Below are 20,336 nucleotides of genomic sequence, written 5' to 3' on the forward strand. Positions count from 1 at the left end.
AGGAGAGAAGTCATGTGTCCTGTAATGAGATCCGCTAGGTGGCCATGTGGCTGCCAGGATTTACATTACTCAGAATCTACATATTGATCACTCAGTCTTTATCCATGACAGGTTTTTTTCAATAGATGTCTTCTCCATACGTCAGTGCCCAGGGGAAGATAAAATGAAGGTCATATAATTTACCTAATTTTGGGTGCCCTTTTTTAAAAGTGATCCTGCTTCTCACCTTGAAGGAACACTGCTGTAAAAACCTCATTGTAATTGATTTTTGGACCCCAGGACAACAAAGAATTGGGAAAATCAGTCCCTTAATGCCTGTTTAAAAGACTAATTGGTGATATTCTGTTCTGTATACGTTTGTTATATCAGATAGTATCTGAGTGCCGTCTAGTTGTGCATTAAGCAGCATGACTACACGTCTGTCACATGTTGTGTGTTCTTTCATCCTCAGAGGGAGAGATGAGTGAAGTGTCTTGGTTTGGTAAGGTGTTTTATAATATACTGATGCCATGTGTTTGTATTACCAAAAGGAAGGTCAAAGAAATGTGCCCTCACTTGGAGCAGAATGGTAAGATTTGTGATAGTCCTTAGTTCCTAGGGGAGTTCATTCCAAAGTCTTGTATCACCCCAGAGAAGATTCTGTGTCCTGTACAGATATAAGAGAGAAGACTAGCTATAGTCCCTTTATAGACCTAAAGTCTACAAAACCCCAGTTAAGGCCTTGTATCTAGCCATTCATTGCACTTATGCTTCCTGAGTGATTGTGGCCTAGGTAGAAGCTTAGGAAAAAGTACAGAAGAAAGGGCCAGAAAAGCCAACTCTCCCCCCCCCCGACCCCCCCCGTTAGTTAGTTTTTAGTTTAGAAGTACGTTATGCAGTACAACTAGATTCTTCAAGAGATAAATCTTGTGATTTAATCCTTTAACAACAAGCAGTGTAGCTTCCAAAACAAATCTGATTTCCTTATTGAAGAGTGACCATTGGTTTCTTGGGAACAATTGGATGCAGCATTGAAAGATGTTGACGGGTCTTTAGTACTGCCTGACGTGAATAAAGAAAAAACAGCATTGCAACATCTTTTCACTTAAAGTACAATAGAAGGGAAATGCAGATATGAAAATAGATTTTCTAGAATTACATAGCAATTACTTTTCTAGAAGCAATGGCTTGGGTGGATTCTAGACTATCCAAGGAAAATTGACATTAGCCTGTCGTAGACACAGGCCTTTGGAAATGGAATTTCTTCACACTTTGGCAGGGTGGATTTGATTTAAATCACTAGTCAGGAAGACTCGATTTAATCATGGATTTCTACATTAAAAGTGAATTCTTGTTCGTTGTTATAACCTTAATACATATTCTTCACAATTCAGAGACAGATGTAGGTTTCATTTTTAGAAGGTACACACTATACATTTTTAAAGTGATTTATTTTGAAAGCTTTTCAGATTAGTTTTACAGCTATATCAGAAAATGAATGATTGCTTGGTTATTTCATTTAGCAAAGGTAATTAAAGCAGATATTTATGAAGTCATTGGAAGGTGAACCATCTGCAATTCAACAGGTTAATCATTAATATTTGGAGGATTTTCTTGCCATGCTGTATTAGGAGGAGAACATCACCAGACAGACATTTCAATTGTTTTATTTAACTAAAACAATGTTTATGTATTCTGGATTTTTTTCTTCAGCAGCAAACGTAATATTTTAACAAAACAAGCATATGAATTTTTGAATGTAGTTAAACATTCAAGTTTTTTAAAATCAGGTTTGTTTTTGTTAAAATTGTTTTTAACTAAAATAGTTAATGAATTTTTTTTTTTAAATAAAAATTCAATTGACTGTCAGCCAGGTCAACATGAAAACTTAAATATTGGCTTATGCAGCTAACTCAGTAGTCTTCACCTTCATTTTCCTGTTTGTTCATAATCTGGAAAAGAAAAACAAGCTTTTCCTGCTTTTTCAGGTCCCAAACAATTTCTCAGTTTGGAATGAATTAGTCCAAAGGAAGAAAATATTCTTTCTACACTGGCAGAAGAATCTACTGCTGTTAAAAGTGAGATTATCACTTCAACAGTCTCTGAATCCAGGTGCTTAAGTGACTTCCACCAGTTCACTGGTGTGACTTTCTTTAAAACATCATCAGCAAACATTTTTTGAATGGTTCACACTTAGCCCTGAAGTTTATTATAGTGGCATTATGGAGGTATGATTGCTGGATGTCCATGTCATAGCCAACTCCTCTTCTTCAGCAGTTAAGATTTGACCCTGTTACCAAGTATTGGGAATATTTGCAAGAAAATGAGCTGGAGATCGTGCTTGTCCCATTTGGTTTTTTAATGCTTGTAATTTAACTCTTTCATTGCATATTTCTCTTTTTAAGATCTCACTCAGTTCCTTCCAGATTTCAACAGCGTCAGCAATAAAATGCATCCGATGAAGTGAGCTGTAGCTAACGAAAGCTTATGCTCAAATAAATTTGTTAGTCTCTAAGGTGCCACAAGTACTCCTTTTCTTTTAGCAGTAAAACAGCTATTTCCCTGCATTTTGTTCAAGGCTACAGAAATAGGCTTCAGGGTACTCAGCATGTGTTCAACATTTCTCTTAAGCCCAATGTTGAGAGCTTTGGCTGTGACAGTGCCATCTGTTTTTTCACAATTTTGTTCACAAACTGTCATCAGATTAGGCCAGTTCTTGATATAGTGCTCAAAACAGTCCACTACTGAGTTCCATCGCACGTCTTGTGGGGGAGTTAGCTTGGTTCCTCCCACATTTTTCAGAGCAGCTGCTGCAAAGTGGCTGTTACGGAAGTATTTTGCAATTTCAACAACATTAGCCTTTATTTCTGGAACACTGAAGTCTTTGTCTAGGAGGTGCATCAAATGAGCACTGCAGCTATATGTTGTTAGCTTGGGACTCTCTTCTAAATATTTTTTTCTCATCTTGGATACATTTGCAGCATTGTCGGTGACCAAGTTGCGTACTAGAGATTTGAATTTTTTTTCACAGTTTGTTATAGCATTTACTGCTACTTCTTGTAAGTATTCTGTTGTGTGTGCATTTCCTGATGTATCATTTGTTTTTGTAAGGAAGTCGTTCACTTCTTCTGTTGTCGCACAAGCTTATACAACAAGATCATTGTGGACATTGCTCCACCCATCAAGACTCAGGTTAACAATTTTAACTGCTAGACCTTTTGCACACTGCTTAATTCTCTTTCATACACTCTATCCAGCAATTTGCCTGCGACATCTACTCTGTTGGGTGGACTGTAATCCTGGTCTTAATAACTGAACCATGTTAATGAAGTGTGGGTTCTCAATCAGACAGGAGAGTTTGTTGCATAAACAAACTGGGCAATTTTTTCATCAATTACCTTTTTTTGTAATCTGCTGGTTCTTACCACAAACTGATCTGTGGTTGTTTCTGGATGATGGAGATTTTTCTTTCTTTTTGCTACAGGTGATATACTGTGGCTATGTGATATACATGATGTGACTGAAACACTATCATTGGCAGATAACTCTGAAACTATAGAAAATGAAGGTGCTCTAGAAGGAGAGTCTTCAGAATCCTGTATGTTGAGGATGGATTCTCCTAAACAAAATAAGTCAATGCAGTTATTTAATTATTATTACCATACTGCTCATTTATTATTGTTCATTGCATTCACTGACACTCGGTACTACTTTAAAGATGAAATTGTAAAAGGAAGATCTGCCTATTTCAGCTATTTATTTTTTTATCAACAACTGCATCTAAAATGATAGTACCATAGAGTAACAACTATATTTTTTGCTCAAACATGAGAATTCAAGAATAGTCCAGAAGGAAGACAGGCAGTCCTTAAGAAAGAAGTATGAAATAAAAAAGTTTACCAACCAGAAGATCCTACATGTTCAGACATGTTCTTTTCATCATCTTCAACGTAGCTTCCTCCTGAGAGGGAACACTTCTCATGATGTTGTATCATTCGGGCAACCACCAGGCCTTGCATTTCTTTGTTGCACTGTTTGCAATTTGCACACATCCCTGTCTTACCCCCCAGGTGGAGGAACTTCATTAAAATATTCCCAAACTGGGTCTCTTTTACGGCCTGCTGCCATTATAGTTTTTCCCTTCTAATGAGAGAATGGTATGGTAGATCTCAGTGAAGGCTACACACTCAGAAAGACCTCAAGACTTCTAGAATATGCTGCTCAAACAGTTTCATTTTTGCCTGTCCCTCCCTTCTCACATTTATCTCCAGACTTCTTCTCCTTGTCCAGATCTATTCCGCCCCCAACAATCTTCTATTCATTGAACTTTTTGAAACTTTGCATTTTTAGAGAGAGGTAAGGGATTGACACTGTGTACACAAATTTGCAGAGGGACAATAGGGTTGGGGTCTGTTATTTCTCACCTCTCTGTATTTATTTATTTAAAACATTTTTGCTGTTAACAAGCATGTTATCTCTGGAGACACAAATCCACAGTTTGAGAACTGCAAAACTAAGCATCTCTGATGGTCTCTTCTAGGCTGAGCACTGAGTTCCATTGGGTAGATAGAAAGATTAACCTAAATAATCTATACAGAAGCCCCTGAAACCCCATAATATTGGGTCCCTAATCCATGAATTGTTGGAATTCATTTACAAAACTTTTTTTAAACATTACATGAATATATTGTCTCATACTATATAATTTATAATCACTATTCCATGATGAGATATCTTTGAGCTATAAAGTATCTTAATTAAAGCTATCTTTAGATAAGTTTTTTTCCTCAAAAGCATTTTATAAAAAAATCTGATTTAAATAAAAAAAAATCCAATTTTCTAAAAAAAATCATTGATTTTTATCCTCCCTGCTCTTTGGCCCAATTCAGGAAGGACGGTGCAAATTTAAGCATCCCCTGAAGTTAGTCCAGTCCCCACAGTAAACTAGCTTAGAATCATAGAATCATAGAATATCAGGGTTGGAAGGGACCCCAGAAGGTCATCTAGTCCAACCCCCTGCTCGAAGCTGGACCAATTCCCAGTTAAATCATCCCAGCCAGGGCTTTGTCAAGCCTGACCTTAAAAACCTCTAAGGAAGGAGATTCTACCACCTCCCTAGGTAACGCATTCCAGTGTTTCACCACCCTCTTAGTGAAAAAAGTTTTCCTAATATCCAGTCTAAACCTCCCCCATTGCAACTTGAGACCATTACTCCTCGTTCTGTCATCTGCTACCATTGAGAACAGTCTAGAGCCATCCTCTTTGGAACCCCCTTTCAGGTAGTTGAAAGCAGCTATCAAATCCCCCCTCATTCTTCTCTTCTGCAGACTAAACAATCCCAGCTCCCTCAGCCTCTCCTCATAAGTCATGTGCTCTAGACCCCTAATCTTTTTTTGTTGCCCTTCGCTGGACTCTCTCCAATTTATCCACATCCCTTCTTGTAGTGTGGGCCAAAACTGGACACAGTACTCCAGATGAGGCCTCACCAGTGTCGAATAGAGGGGAAACGATCACGTCCCTCGATCTGCTCGCTATGCCCCCTACTTATACATCCCAAAATTGCCATTGGCCTTCTTGGCAACAAGGGCACACTGCTGACTCATATCCAGCTTCTCGTCCACTGTCACCCCTAGGTCCTTTTCAGCAGAACTGCTGCCTAGCCATTCGGTCCCTAGTCTGTAGCGGTGCATTGGATTCTTCCATCCTAAGTGTAGGACCCTGCACTTATCCTTATTGAACCTCATCAGATTCTTTTGGCCCAATCTCCAATTTGTCCTAGGTCCTTCTGTATCCTATCCCTCCCCTCCAGCATATCTACCACTCCTCCCAGTTTAGTATCATCTGCAAATTTGCTGAGAGTGCAATCCACACCATCCTCCAGATCATTTATGAAGATATTGAACAAAACCGGCCCCAGGACCGACCCTGGGGCACTCCACTTGACACCGGCTGCCACTAGACATGGAGCCATTGATCACTACCCGTTGAGCACGGACAATCTAGCCAGCTTTCTACCCACCTTATAGTGCATTCATCCAGCCCATACTTCCTTAACTTGCTGACAAGAATACTGTGGGAGACCGTGTCAAAAGCTTTGCTAAAGTCAAGAAACAATACATCCACTGCTTTCCCTTCATCCACAGAACCAGTAATCTCATCATAAAAGGCGATTAGATTAGTCAGGCATGACCTTCCCTTGGTGAATCCATGCTGACTGTTCCTGATCACTTTCCTCTCATGCTTACTTTAATTTAGGGTCCATCTACATGGGAAGGTTATGCTGGTACAAGATAAGGTGTGAATTTAAACCAATATAGTTATATTGTTATAATTCACCATCTTGACAATCTTATTTCAGTATGTGTACCTTTTTGGAGGAGGGCGGGAGGGGATAATCATCTCTTTTTGGAAGGGATTTAAGATGATCCAAAAAAACCATTTTTGTTCTGGAATAAGAGCATTCACACAGGAAGTTATGCCGATATAACTACAGTGGATTCTGTTTATTAGCAACCTCTTGCTTTTCAGCAAAAAGTTACTATTATCTGTAAATTGCCAATAAGTGGAAGGCTAGTTGTGGGCTGCAGCTTGGGAAGTGCTGGGACATGCCTTTTCTGGCTGCATCTCTACAAAGTGCCAGGCGACCATTGTTCAGCATGTTCCAGCACTTCCTTCTCTGGCTTCAGCCCAGCAAACCTGCCTGTAGGGCTGAAGTCAGAGAAGGAAGGACTGTGACATGCAGAACCTGGGCTCCTGATGCAAGGGCAGGACATAGCCTGGAGAGCACAGGGAAAGGTACTGTGCAGCTCTGTGGGCCCCCAGGATCCCCATGGAAAGTCCTGGTGTCTGAGCTACAGCCCCCCTCACCATTGCTGTGCAAGCCACAGCCTCCCCTCCCTGCCTGCAGCCCCAGGACTCCGGCAGGGGCTCCCTTGTTGGGCACAGATACGTGCACCCCAGCCTGTTACCTTCTGTGTCAGCAGTGGGTCCCCAACCTGAGGAGGTTGCTGCAGCCAGGGAAAGAGGTGCTGGAAAGTACTGATCCCGCCTCAGTGCCAGGGCAGGATATAGGTTGGAGAGCACAGGGTGAAGTACTGTGCAGCCCTAGTGTTTCCTTCCCTAGCTGCAGCCCTGCAAACCTGCGCTTTCCAAAAAAAGGTGTTAGTAAGCAGCGTGCCTGTTGCCAATATCAGAATCCCATGAACAGTAAAGTCAATGGGATGGGATCAGTTCCTGGCAAATGTTGCTATTAAGCGACAATTGTTAATATTGGGATAACGATTAAGAAGAATCTACTGTTTATAGGTTTAACTATGCCAATACAATGGGTAATAGTTTCTCATATAGACAAGCCCTTATGCTGATTGGCAAGAGTCTCAAGGTCCCAGTCCTGCAGCCAAAGATCACTTGGAACATAAAGGAGTGCCAGCCATGGCCTCTGAGGGCATATCTATGCTTGAAATACTACAGCAGCAGAGCTACAGTAGTGCTGCTGGAACACTTCAGTATAGGCACTAGCTACACCACCTTTAGAAATCACATTTCTTTTGTTGGGCTATGTAACAGAGTGTGGTAGGGCCCCCTTGGCTTCTGCCTCTCTTAGGCTCATAAAGTCACCCTGGGTTTTGTAACCACTGGTGCACTTTATTCTCAGGCTTGTTCCCACCACCATTTCACCACATACAAGTAACCCTTCACTATCAGCAGGAGGGAGGGGAGAGCTACCTCCCTGCTTCCATTCCTTGCCTTTCCCCTTTAGTCCTGCTCTTCCTTGGTTTCCTTCCCCTGAGACTTTTATGCAGTCCCAAGCTAATTAGGTAGCAGCTGTCTCTGCCTCCCCAGTTAGGGCTAGGTTACCTCCAGCCCGCTCTAATTTATTCTCCTAACGAGGAGCAGGTGTGATGGAGGGCTGAAACTGCAACCCTTTTCCCAGCACCCTGTCACAGGCTATTATAGGGTATGTCCATAAAGTATTAAGTAATTGATGTAGTCAAATACAGAGTCTTATTGGGTACTGTGATTCAGCACTTAGGGTCCTGCTGCTGGGTTTTACTGGGATCACTTTAAACTGGTTCTACATAAAGCTAGCTGAAGGAGCCAACTGGGAATTCCTTTGACGTAGGAGGATTCCCCGGATGACATAGAGATAGCAGAATACCTGCATGCCATCCTCTTTCACTGCCTTTGGCTTGGGGGCGTGGCTGGAGAGCCATTGTATTTGACTCTTTGGGTTTAGGATAGTTGAGTGTAAGTTAGAGCAGCTGTTGGGCTGCGTTATTTTATAGCTCATTTGGCTGCAGAATCATGGGTGGGAAAGGGCACAAAGGTAGTGTACTCTCACCTGGTCTGTTCTCCCACAGCTGCACTGAGTTTAGAATCGGAAGCCCAGGTGTCTGTATTGGCAAAACCAGTTAGAGAGAAATGTGTTTGCTTCCTTTTATGTAAAACATTCTTTCTGGAATCACACAGTCCTACTCCCTTCTTTCTTCCTTCCCTTCCCTTTTCAGAAAACATGTTGTTGGCCCTGTTGGTTTATTGATACTTTTAATATTTATATCAACAGTTGCTTCTAAATCAGTGAATTGGCTGTGAGAGAGGACTGTTTCATATACAGGAGAATGTTGCCAGAATTATGTCTCCTGTTAACTTCTCTGCCAGTCAGGCAAATGTGTAATATGGCCCCAGATATCTTTGTGGATGATTCCAATTAAAATAATCCTTATGTACAAATAAGGATAACCACCATACAATATCTGTGTCTGATCATTCACTAGATTTGCCCTGGCTGACTCAGAGAGGTGCTTCACTAAAGCTGCTGCTCTAAAAGGATTTAACCTCTCCTTTGGAGTTTATGTGGTGGGAAGGAAATGTTTAGCTTTAACCAGGGGTTGGTCTTTGGTAGATGCCCTTAATTAGCACATTACTGGAAGACTTGGCCATACTTCTCTTCCTCCCACTCCCTCCCAGTACTGTGAATTATTCAAGTTACAACTATGATTTGATTGTCCTCTCCTTATGCCAACGGATTGGAGGTTGTGTCTGTTTTCTGTCATCGGAACCTCACCACCTATTTTACTGCTGACAGTCCTGCATCCAGCTTAGCTTCTTCGTAAACCCAATATAAACCAGGGTTGAATCCAGCCTTAATTACTCAGTGAGCTAAACAGGATGTGTAAATTATGTTTGGTGTGCTTTAAGGCCTAAATTCCAGAAGGCATTCCTGTTCAGGACAGCACTTTTACCTGTTCTTAAGCCCCACTGAAATTGATCAGGGCCTAACAGTCCACCAAAATTTAAAGGAATGCATGTATTGATCTGGTTGGAAAAACCATTCCCAGAGAGTAGTTATCAGTGGTTTACAGTCATGCTGGAAGGACATAATGAGTGGGGTCCTTCAGGGATCAGTTCTGGTCCGGTTCTGTTCAATATCTTCATCAATGATTTAGATAATAGCATAGTACACTTATAAAGTTGGCAGATGATACCAATCTGGAGCAGTTGCAAGTGCTTTGGAGGATTAAAATTCAAAATGATCTGGACAAACTGGAGAAATGGTCTGAAGTAAATAGATGAAATTCAGTAAGGACAAATGGAAAGTACTCCATTTAGGAAGGAACAATCAGTTGCACACATACAAATAGGAAATGACTGCCTAGGAAGGAGTACTGCGGAAAGGGATCTGGGGGTCATATGGACCACAAGCTAAATATGAGTCAACAGTATAATGCTGTTGCAAAAACAGCGAACATCATTCTGGGATGTATTAGCAGGAGTGTTGTAAGCAAGACATGAGAAGTAATTCTTCTGCTCTACTCTGCGCTGATTAGGTCTCAACTGGAGTATTGTGTCCAGTTCTGGGTACTTCATATTAGGCAGTATGTGGACAATTGGAGAGAGTCCAGAGAAGAGTGACAAAAATGATTAAAGGTCTAGAAAATATGACCTGTGAGGGAAGATTGAAAAAATTGGGTTTGTTTAGTCTGGAAAAGAGAAGACTGAGAGGGGACATTGTAACAGTTTTAAAGTACATAAAAGCTTGTTACAAGGAGGAGGGAGAAAAATTGTTTTTCTTTAACTCTGAGGATAGGACAAGAAGCAATGGGCTTAAATTGCAGCCAGGGAGGTTTAGGTTGGACATCACGAAAAACTTCCTAACTGTCAGCATGGTTAAGCACTGGAATAAATTGCCTAGGGAGGTTGTGGAATCTCCATCATGGGAGATTTTTAAGAGCAGGTTAGACAAACGCCTGTCAGGAATGCTTTAGATCAGGGTGGGCAAACTTTTTGGCTTGAGGACCACATCGGGGTGCGAAACTGTATGGAGGGCTGGGTAGGGAAGGCTGTTCCCCCCCACCCCCCAAACAGCCTGGCCCCTGCTCCCTATTTGCCCCCTCCCACTTCCCGCCCTTTGACTGCCCCCATCTACCCCCCCCGCTCCTTTTCCCCTGACTCCCCCCTCCTGGGACCCCATGCCGCAAACCGCCCCCCCCCCGCCCCCCGGGACTCCCACGCCCTATCCAACCCCCCCGTTCCCCGATCCCTGACCGCTCCAGAACCTCCGCCCCATCCAGCCGCCCCCTGCTCCCTGTCCCCTGACTGCCCCCCGGGACCGCCTACCGAATGTGTTTACCACTGCGCATGCGCCACTGCCACCCCTTTACCATGCCGCTCAAAGCGGCAGGAGCTCGCAGCCTCACTGCCCATGCGGCAGCATGGCTGCAGGGGAGGGGGAACAGCCTCCCAGGCCAGGAGCTCAGGAGACAGGCAGGACGGTCCCGCAGGCCGTAGTTTGCCCACCTCTGGTTTAGATAATACTTTGTCCTGCCTTGAGTGCAGGGGACTGGACTAGGTGACTTCTCAAGGTCCCTTCCAGTCCTATGATTCTATGATTTTCATTGTTTAGAGTAGTGTTAGTTGAATGAGTTCAGAGTTAATACATTTAAACATACAATTGAAATTCAGTGTCCTTATCTCAGAAACAGAAAGAAGCCTAATTTAAAGTATTCCTTTTGTAAATGCTGTTTTACCTTAATATATCACACGACGAGTATGTTGAAAGAGGTATAAAAGCTGTGGGAATTAGTATGCAAACCATCTAGTAATATGCTGAATTATTTCTGTAACCAGTGTTCAGAGTTCAAGAATTGAATTTGAAATGAATCTCTAAATTAATTTAAACCGCAGTCAAGATTTGGTTACAGCTTTAGAGAGTTATAAAGATGAATTGTTAGCTTTATGAACTAGATTGTTAGTAATATGCCTCATTCTCTTTTTTTAGACTCTATTTGATAATCAGAACAATGCTTCAAAAAAAGAAGAGTCAGAAAACATTAGTAAAAATGATAGTTCAAAGAAGATGTCAGTTGAGAGAGTTTATCAGAAAAAGACTCAACTTGAGCATATCCTCCTCCGTCCTGATACGTACATTGGATCAGTGGAACCTTTAACTCAGGTGAGTTTTTCTATTAAATTTACAGTTTTCCTGGTGTTCTGTCATTTCAATGATGAAATTACTGTTGTGGCTGTTTTATTCCAGAATATCAAGTTGAAATCTTTTATAGTTTGGTCATACATGCGTTGAAATAGGTCAGGAGAAGCATTTTTTAGCAACATTTTGAAACAACATATGCTCAAATCTAGTATACTGATAGTCTTTATTTATTTATGTTGTTGTCTTCTTTGGGTGCCTACTATTTCATATTCAATACTTGATGAGTTTACCTGCCTCATTTTTAGATAGAGAATAGAGAGAAGACTCATCATGGGATATATCTATATATGTGCAACATTGTTTAAAGAACTCAAGACATCAGCAAGAGGTGTGTGGGTGGGTGTGTGTGTGTGTATATATGTGTATTGGCTAGCAGACTCCTCTTACTGATGTCTTGAGTTCTTTAAACAATGTTGCACGCCCTAGGATCCTGCCAGGAAGCAGGAAGCTATGGAGGTTCATCATGAAGCTCTCCTGAGCTCAGCTGTGATTTCCCCTTTTAAAAAACTCTTTAATTTTTCCAAATGTTTCGGTTTCTCTCTCTCCCCTAGCATAGCAGCAGCAGTCTGGTTGGGAGAAGGACTTTACTGAAATAGGGCGCAAAGCTGGGGAGATGGATAGAAGCAGCAACTTTATTCTATCGTTGTGGGTTGCAGCAGTAGGGGATTCAAAGGGCCATTGTTTTGCTCTCATAACTTGAGCAGCAGAGCTAGCAGCTCTCGCCGCAGCAGACAACTACATAGTTTGGGGAGAATTTCAGCATTTGTGGGGCATCTCTTGGCATTTGGACACCATTGGAAGCCAGGCTCTGCCACCACAGATCCTACCCTGAGTGGCCAGCTTCAGCCTTCACTACATGGGGGATAAAATGTACCAATTGGAACCCCTGAAATGACTCTGGTGGTTCATTCCTTTTGCCTCAAGTGCCCAGGGAGGGCCTTAACATTAATATCCACATGTTCACTATCACATTCAAAACGGATACATTCTGAGAAGAACACAAGGAAGGTGTACAGACAGGAACTCTCCAACCAGCTCTGAAATTTAAAGTGATTCATTATCTAAACATGCTGCTGATTTGGAGGGAGGATCAGTTCTCCATTTTCCTACTGGGGAAACACCCCCACCCTAATGGTCCCGATTTGTGACAGATTTCTCAGCAGTTATCTTTAAAAAGCTAAACTGCATAGCTTTACATGGTCTAGAATTATTTATTCCTCCTTGAAGAGTTCCAAAAATCAAAGGAGCATAGTGTAGCTGCTACAGGGTCTAAAATTAAGAAACATATGAAGCTCTACAAAGTTAAGAGGTGCAGCCCATCCTTCCGAGGCTCTAAGGAGGCATCATAAGCTATTGTCTCTGCTCTCCTGTGAGGATGAGGAGACTTTCAGCTTCCTCTCAAAGCACTCTCATTTGGACAGATCCAGAACTCTGTTCATCCATGGTGAAGTGGAAAAGGTGGTGAAACTCATTCATTCACACTGAAAAAAGATCTCAGTAGTTAGGATGAGATACAAATAGGTCAAATCTGTCTCATCCTTGAGTCTCTAGAGCAGCGGTTCGCAAACTGTGGGTTGGGACCCCAGAGTGGGTCACAACCCCATTTTAATGGTGTTGCCAGGACTGGCTTAGACTTGATGGGGCTCGGGACCCAAGCCCAAGGGCTTCAGCCCTGGACGGCAGGGCTCAGGTTTCAGGCCCCCTGCCTGGGGCTGAAGTCCCTTGGGCTTTGGCTTTGCCCCTAGCCTGGGGAGGTGGGGCTTTGGCTCTGCTTTTCCACCCCAGGGTGGTGGGGCTTGGGCGGGCTAAGGCTTTGCTGCCCCCCGCACCCCCCCGGGGTTGTGCAGTAATGTTTGTTGTCAGAAGGGGGTTGCGGTGCAATGAAGTTTGAGAACCCCTGCTCTAGAGAAAACTGTGGACACAAAATGATTAAACTCAGAAGGAGCAGCATTAACAGGGCTGCCATTAAATTATACTAGGTACAGCAAGACAAGTCATACAAGTTCTTTTTGGCATCCCAAATTTGTTATGTAATACTTATTTATTCATATTATGGTAGCCAGTTCCTTTTTAAAATGGTTTTTCTGAAACCTAACACCGAATTATCCAAAGGTGCTAATAGAATTACAGCTCACACAACCAGGTTGACGTCTACTTGGTGAGCAGAGAGATTTCATGTTTTTATTCATTATTTGTAGCACAGTAATGCTTAAAGGCCCCACTCAGATCTGGCCCTATTTTACAAACACATAGTAAGAGACTACCCCTGTTGTGGAGACCTTACAATCTAAATAGACAAGATGGACAAGTGGCAGGACAAAGGGATGGAACATAAAATCAGAGTGACTGTTGGTAAAGGTCATGTTAATTACTTTTTTGTTTTGGTTTTAATGGTAATTAAGATGAATAAATAGCAAGGGAATAGACAAGACAGAGGAAAGGGAAAAAAGACATTGAGTGGGGGAGAGGAAGGAAGGCTGTAGAAAGGCCTGGAGAATGGGATTGAGCCCAGTAGCTGGAAGATTGTGAGGGATTGGGTAAGAGGATGTTAGAATAACATCCTAATTCTAAACTGAAGAGAGCAGTCTGGTGATATCACAAGAGTCTGGGGAATGTGAGGGCAGGCTCCTGCCATGGGAGTCTTTGTCCCCAGTAGATGCTGCTATACTTTCTCCAAGCTCAAAGGCCTGGAGCTAGGGCTGTATAGGGCCTGATGCCCCAGGAAGATTTCCTCCCGCCCGCTTCCCCCCCCCCCAAAAACAAAAACAACCAATCAAACAGTATGGTCTGGAGGGTTCAGGAGGAGTCCAGTTGGATTTTGCCTCTGCCACCAGTGTTACTGCCAGGATACTGCTGGGAGAGTGTCTTTTGCTCCCTGGGCTGATGCTTTACTTTTCAAAGTGCATGTCATTGGATAAGAGGGGCCCTGAGAAGCCACACTCTTCTCCTAATCTAGACAAGCATTGTATGAAGATATATAAAACTGCCATATGTTTCAATACTGATTCTTTTGTCGGGTACTAATAAATAAATAAATAAATAAATCCTTCCCTGTCGACAAAAAAAATCCTTCCCTTCTCCTTTGGGAGAAGAGTCCTGTCAACCTAGGTGTGTGGGGGAGGTAGAGCAGCATCTGCCTCAGCAGTTTAGTTCTTCCTGCAGAACTACTCAAAAGTACAGTATATTGTTATCTCAGAGTTGTTTTCTTCTCCCTGAGATCTTTACCACTATTTATAACTTGCAAAAGAATTTTCAAACATGAAAACGAGAGAGAGAGAGAGAGGGAGCATTTGTCTCACCCGCTATATCTCTTTTCTTCTAGTTTCTGAGCCTGACAATCCTGCATGTTAAGTGTAATGTGTGGAATAGATATCCCTAAATAGTTCTACATCTTTTATGCTTGCCTATCCTGCAGATACTTGTGTATATTTATGTATGTGTATCAGTACATACAATATAAATGTTTGTATACCTATGTATATATTCCATTTGAATCGCTACAGATACAAGTGAATTAATTCCATGTTTAACACACTTATCAATATTTTACAGCTTTGGGAATAATGTCACATGGGTTTCTTATAGCAGATGTGACTTAACCTGAGCCAGATTGATTGGTTTGGGTCTACCTGTTAGCTGCATGGAAAAGTAAAACTCACAATAGTATTGTTAAACCTGAAAACTAGGAAAGAAATTAAGCAAGATAAGTTTTTCACTTACTCTGTGCTGTGCATTTCTGAGAGCTCAAAACCAGCAGATCGTCCATTTGTAGTAAAAACATTTTTTGTGGAAAATGCAACTGAGACAGATAATTGTGGCATAAGTTCAAACCAAGGGAATGGGAAATGAGTCTGATTAAGAAAAGTTGTTTTCTTATTTACTATTCCTAAATATTTACATAGCTTTTATCCATGTAGTATCTGAACAATGTTGTTTGGGCAGTGGTGCAACTTAGAGCAGAAATTTGGCCTCCTTCTCTTTCAGCTTGATTTTGTATTTGTGATTGAATAGTACATACACCAATATAGGAGGAGGCATTTATAAGTCCCCAATGGAACTTAGGGGCTTGTTACCAAAGCTAGATTTATAGCTAGCTAGCTAGGAAAAGTGTTATGTTAATGTGATGTAAAGACAAAAATGTTGTGTATCTGTGCAAGATTATCAGATTTAGAGTGTGTGTGTTGGTATTTTTAGTATATCCAGCTGCTGAAATGTAACCTATTATGATTTGTTATTTATCCTGCTAAGGTAAAATTTGTACATAATACTATTTCTGACCACGGATTTGACTATGAACCCAGGGAAAGTGAGAAGTTATTGCATGCCACCTTTGTATCTTCTGACTTCTGGGCTGCTCTAGAGGTTGAAATGGTCCTCATTATACGTTAGAACAGCCTGCACTGTATTTCCTATGGGCTGTACTGCCTCTTTATGCTTCCAGAGTGGCATGCAGAGGCCAGAGAGGTAGACTAGGGACCGAATGGCTAGGCAGCAGTTCTGCGGAAAAGGACCTAGGAGTTACAGTGGACGAGAAGCTGGATATGAGTCAGCAATGTGCCCTTGTTGCCAAGAAGGCCAATGGCATTTTGGGATGTATAAGTAGGGGCATAGCGAGCAGATCGAGGGACGTGATCGTTCCCCTCTATTCAACATTGGAGAGGCCTCATCTGGAGTACTGTGTCCAGTTTTGGGCCCCACACTACAAGAAGGATGTGGATAAATTGGAGAGAGTCCAGCGAAGGGCAACAAAAATGATTAGGGGTCTGGAACACATGACTTATGAGGAGAGGCTGAGGGAACTGGGATTGTTTAGTCTGCAGAAGAGAAGAATGAGGGGGGATTTGATAGCTGCTTTCAACTACCTGAGAGGTGGTTCCAGAGAGGATGGTTCTAGACTATTCTCAATGGTAGAAGATGACAGGACAAGGAGTAATGGTCTCAAGTTGCAGTGGGGGAGGTTTAGGTTGGATACTAGGAAAATCTTTTTCACTAGGAGGGTGGTGAAACACTGGAATGCGTTACCTTGGGAGGTGGTAGAATCTCCTTCCTTAGAAGTTTTTAAGGTCAGGCTTGACAAAGCCCTGGCTGGGATGATTTGATTGGGGATTGGTCCTGCTTTGAGCAGGGGGTTGGACTAGATGACCTCCTGAGGTCCCTTCCAACCCTGATATTCTATGATTCTATGACAGAATCTGTCCCCATAACTGAATTTGAAGTAACTGGAAAGTAAATAGCTGCAATAGCTTACCCTGTGGGGAAGTGTAGATCCACCTAACATAATATGCCAATCAAATGGTTACAAATGCCTAAGATAAAAATAGAAGTAATTACCACTCTTTATTTTTTTATTTTATTTATTTTTTTACTTTGAAGGGCGGACTGATTGGCTTAATATCAAATAAGATATGTGGCGAAGGGAGTAAAATAAAATTTATATCAAATTCTTGAAATGTGAAATAATCCGTATTATATCAACATGAACATTCCTTTTGAATCCAGACAATAAATATTTTTATTTTATTTTGTTTATACGTAGTTAATGTGGGTTTATGATGAAGAGGTCGGAATGAATTGCAGAGAAGTTACCTTTGTCCCAGGCTTGTACAAGATCTTTGATGAAATTCTTGGTAAGTGTTTTTAATAATGATAATGTTTTTACAGTTATGCAGCCCGTTTCCTCCTGAAGGTTCTGCAGGCACTTAACATATTAAACAGATATACAAACTACACACAGGGATACTTTGATCCGCTACTGAAATGAAGCAGTTTAGAAAAGGAGGTGAAGCAGCTTAGGAAGAGGTACTATCTCCAGTTGAAACTGCAGGGCAGTTTCAAGAAGGCAGAGTATAAATACCCAAGTTTAACTTTTTACCATGACACTAGAATCAGTTACTATGGATTTTTTTAATAAGAAAAAGTGTCATGACTTCAGTTTTTACAACTGATTTGAAAGAAGATCCTCCAGCAGCCCTGCACACCTAACACCATGGTGGGAAGTTGATTCAGTCTTGACTCAGATGAAAGGGTACCACCTCCTGAATCACCAGCGCTGCCTCCTACAGTACAAAGGTGTCTCTTGGAAATTTCATATGCAAACATTTGACTCAGCATGACCTTTCTCATCCTGAGACATTTGGCTTTGTAACAGGCACAGAAATTGCAGGCTTTGAGCAGCGGGAGGGTATAATTTCCCCATTTCCCTTGACTCTGCTGAGGTATTAGTCTTAATAGAGTTAATCCTTTGGCTGGTAGGTGATTTTTAAGGTCTTGAGGTTGGCAGTGATCCTTCCACATACCATGTGTGAATAGAAGTCAGTGGGAGTTTTGCTGTTTACTTCATTGAGGTCAGAATTTTACTCTATATCTCTAAAGCTGTGGTGACATCTGAAATGAAAAGGAAAGAATACATTCTTCTTTTGAGTAGTGTCCCTGTGGATGCTCCACTCTAGGTATCTTTGTGTCCTTGCACCTAAGATTGGAAATTTTTGGTAGCAGTGTCTGTTTGGGCCACACATGTGCTCTCCATGTCTTGCTCCACATTCAATCACTATATAGTGCTGAGCAGCCCAACCACCCTCAATTCCTTCTCAGCTGCCCTTGGCTTGACATGAAGTCTTAGCAGAGCCTGTTCAGAGAGATTTCTCTTGGTGTTTCCTCTTAATAATTCCTTTTGTTAGTAGCAATAGCTCTTTGGTTGGTTAGTGTTAATACTCTCTCTCTTTCCTTCTTCTTATTTCATTTCCTTAAAAAATATTATTTTTATTTTTCTCTTTCAATTGTAGAATAGTATATATTAAACTTCCCTAGTTCTTCCTGTTAGGGAATTGAACCCTAAAAAGGGTATTTCCAGCTCCCCTGGGTATAAACGTTGTCTTGCCTGTCAGGATGCCATTCCTGTCAGCGACAGCCATTCCCTCTGCATTTGCTGCCTCGGAGAGACACGTGTGCCTCAGAAGTGCACATTTTGCATCAAATTAAAAGCAAGAATCTGGGTCATGAGCTGAAATTAAGACTATTAATGATGGAAAGCTCATTCTGACCAGTCTCTGACCCTGGTCCTGGGGACGCCACGTCCATCTGTGGCCCCCTCCCCCCCCCCACAACAACAGTCCCCATCAAGACTGACAGCAGCATCTGAGCAGCATTCTCAATTAATTCTCTGAGCAGCATTCTCTTTAATGACTTAAAAGAGGGAATCCTTAGCTTCCTCTCAGAAAGCCACAGAGAAATGGGCCACAAGCTCGCCGAGCAGGGAACTGGCTAAAAGAACTAAATCCCTGGCGTGGTCTATTACTTCGGTACCAACCATTGCATGATTAAGTACCTATGAGGCTGCCATCAGTAAGACCAAAGATCCTAAGAGGGCAGGCTCGGACAGAATGGCACTGTCTGGGGAAAGGAGAGGCAAAGATAGACCCAGCTCTCTAAAACAGCACGATGCAGTCATACAGTCAGTAAGTACCAAGTACGCAGGGAATGCAAAAAGCCAGAGTACCGCCTTCTGGCTGTTCTTTGGAGCACAGAGTGCCTATGGTACTGACAACTATTTCTGCTTCAGTGGCACTGATGCTGCTGCTCTCAATGGTACCAATGACTGTTCCGGTACTTTGGGAATTTTGCTTCCCTAAAGACTTGCTGGTCTCAGAGATGCCTGATTCACCATTACTGGGTATCTACATAATTGCGGAATGCATTACACCCAGGTCCCCGGGCTTACCCGTGCAGTATCAAGACAGGCTACTCTGCTGTCCATGATTGCTCCACCCCTCTCCAGCGATGATGAAGAGGAGGAGGGGGATGATTTATATTCTGGGTTGGCTCATTGTTCTCCACCGCAGCAACAGGGTGCTACCCAAATAGAAATCTATACTCCTCCAAGCTACCACCACAGAGTAGATGAGACCCACATGGTTGGTATGGACTGTGTTGGGGCGCCACCCATGCCTTTTCCACCACCTCAGTGGCCATACTGGGACCTGTGGGCTGGATATAGGCAACAATTCTCCAGGTCCTCTAGTGTCACCCAGAGACAGAGAGTAAGAAAATCCCTGTCAGTTTCCGTAGCCAGACTTCCTGATCCTCAAAAGGAGATCTTTGAAGAACAGGAGGAGAGACTAGAGAAAGAAACCACTCTGGTGACCAATATTTCTTTGTCCTCATCTGACGAGGTGATCATGCGTCCGCCACCACCAACAGCAAATGATTTCAGGCAGTTCCAAGACTTCTTCAAATCCCACTTGAAGTTAAACAGTCACAATACAAACTGCATGAGATCCTGCAGACGTCGGCATCAGCAAAAATTGCACTCCCTATCAACGAGGCACTGCTGGACCCAGCAAAAGCTATTTGGAAAATACCGGCCACTATACTCCCGATGTGCAGAAGGGCAGACAAGAAATGTTATATGCCCTCTAGCACGTGGACTTTTTGTTTTCTCATCCTTCCCCAGATTCACTGGTCGTCTATGCTGTTAATGAAAGTGGCAGATGGTACCATGCTAAAACAACACCATGTGACAAAGACTGGAAATGACTGAATTTATTTGGATGCAAAATGTATTCCTAAGTGACCCTACAAATTAGGATCACTAACTATCAAGCCCTTATGACAAAGTAAAATCACACTTTACTCTAAATTAAATGAGTTTATTGAATACCTTCTGTCAGATGAAAAACACCAATTTCAAGCAATTATTACTGAGGGTCAGCTCCTGGAGAGGACAGCATTGCAGGTTTCTCTATATGCTGCAGACACAGCTAAATTGCTACAGTAGTTGTCATGAGGAGAGCGTCATGGCTTCATCTGTCTGGCTTTCTAAAGAAGGTGCAAGCCACAGTGGAGGACCTCCCATTTGAGGGATCAAAAT

The 20,336-nt window shown here is 42.2% G+C and overlaps 1 protein-coding gene across 2 annotated transcripts in view; it reads left to right on the forward strand.

Moving 5' to 3' along the window:
• TOP2B (DNA topoisomerase II beta) overlaps positions 1-20,336 on the forward strand; it is a 129,323-nt gene that overhangs the window by 30,152 nt on the left and 78,835 nt on the right. For both annotated transcript variants that reach the window (XM_037890409.2, XM_043540916.1), the window contains exons 2-3: positions 11,258-11,431; positions 17,007-17,097. In XM_037890409.2, coding sequence (XP_037746337.1) covers positions 11,258-11,431; positions 17,007-17,097 — 265 coding nt within the window. The remainder of the gene's footprint in view (positions 1-11,257; positions 11,432-17,006; positions 17,098-20,336) is intronic.

The sequence above is a fragment of the Chelonia mydas genome, chromosome 2 (genome assembly GCF_015237465.2).
Source record: "Chelonia mydas isolate rCheMyd1 chromosome 2, rCheMyd1.pri.v2, whole genome shotgun sequence".
Lineage (NCBI taxonomy): Eukaryota > Metazoa > Chordata > Testudines > Cheloniidae > Chelonia > Chelonia mydas.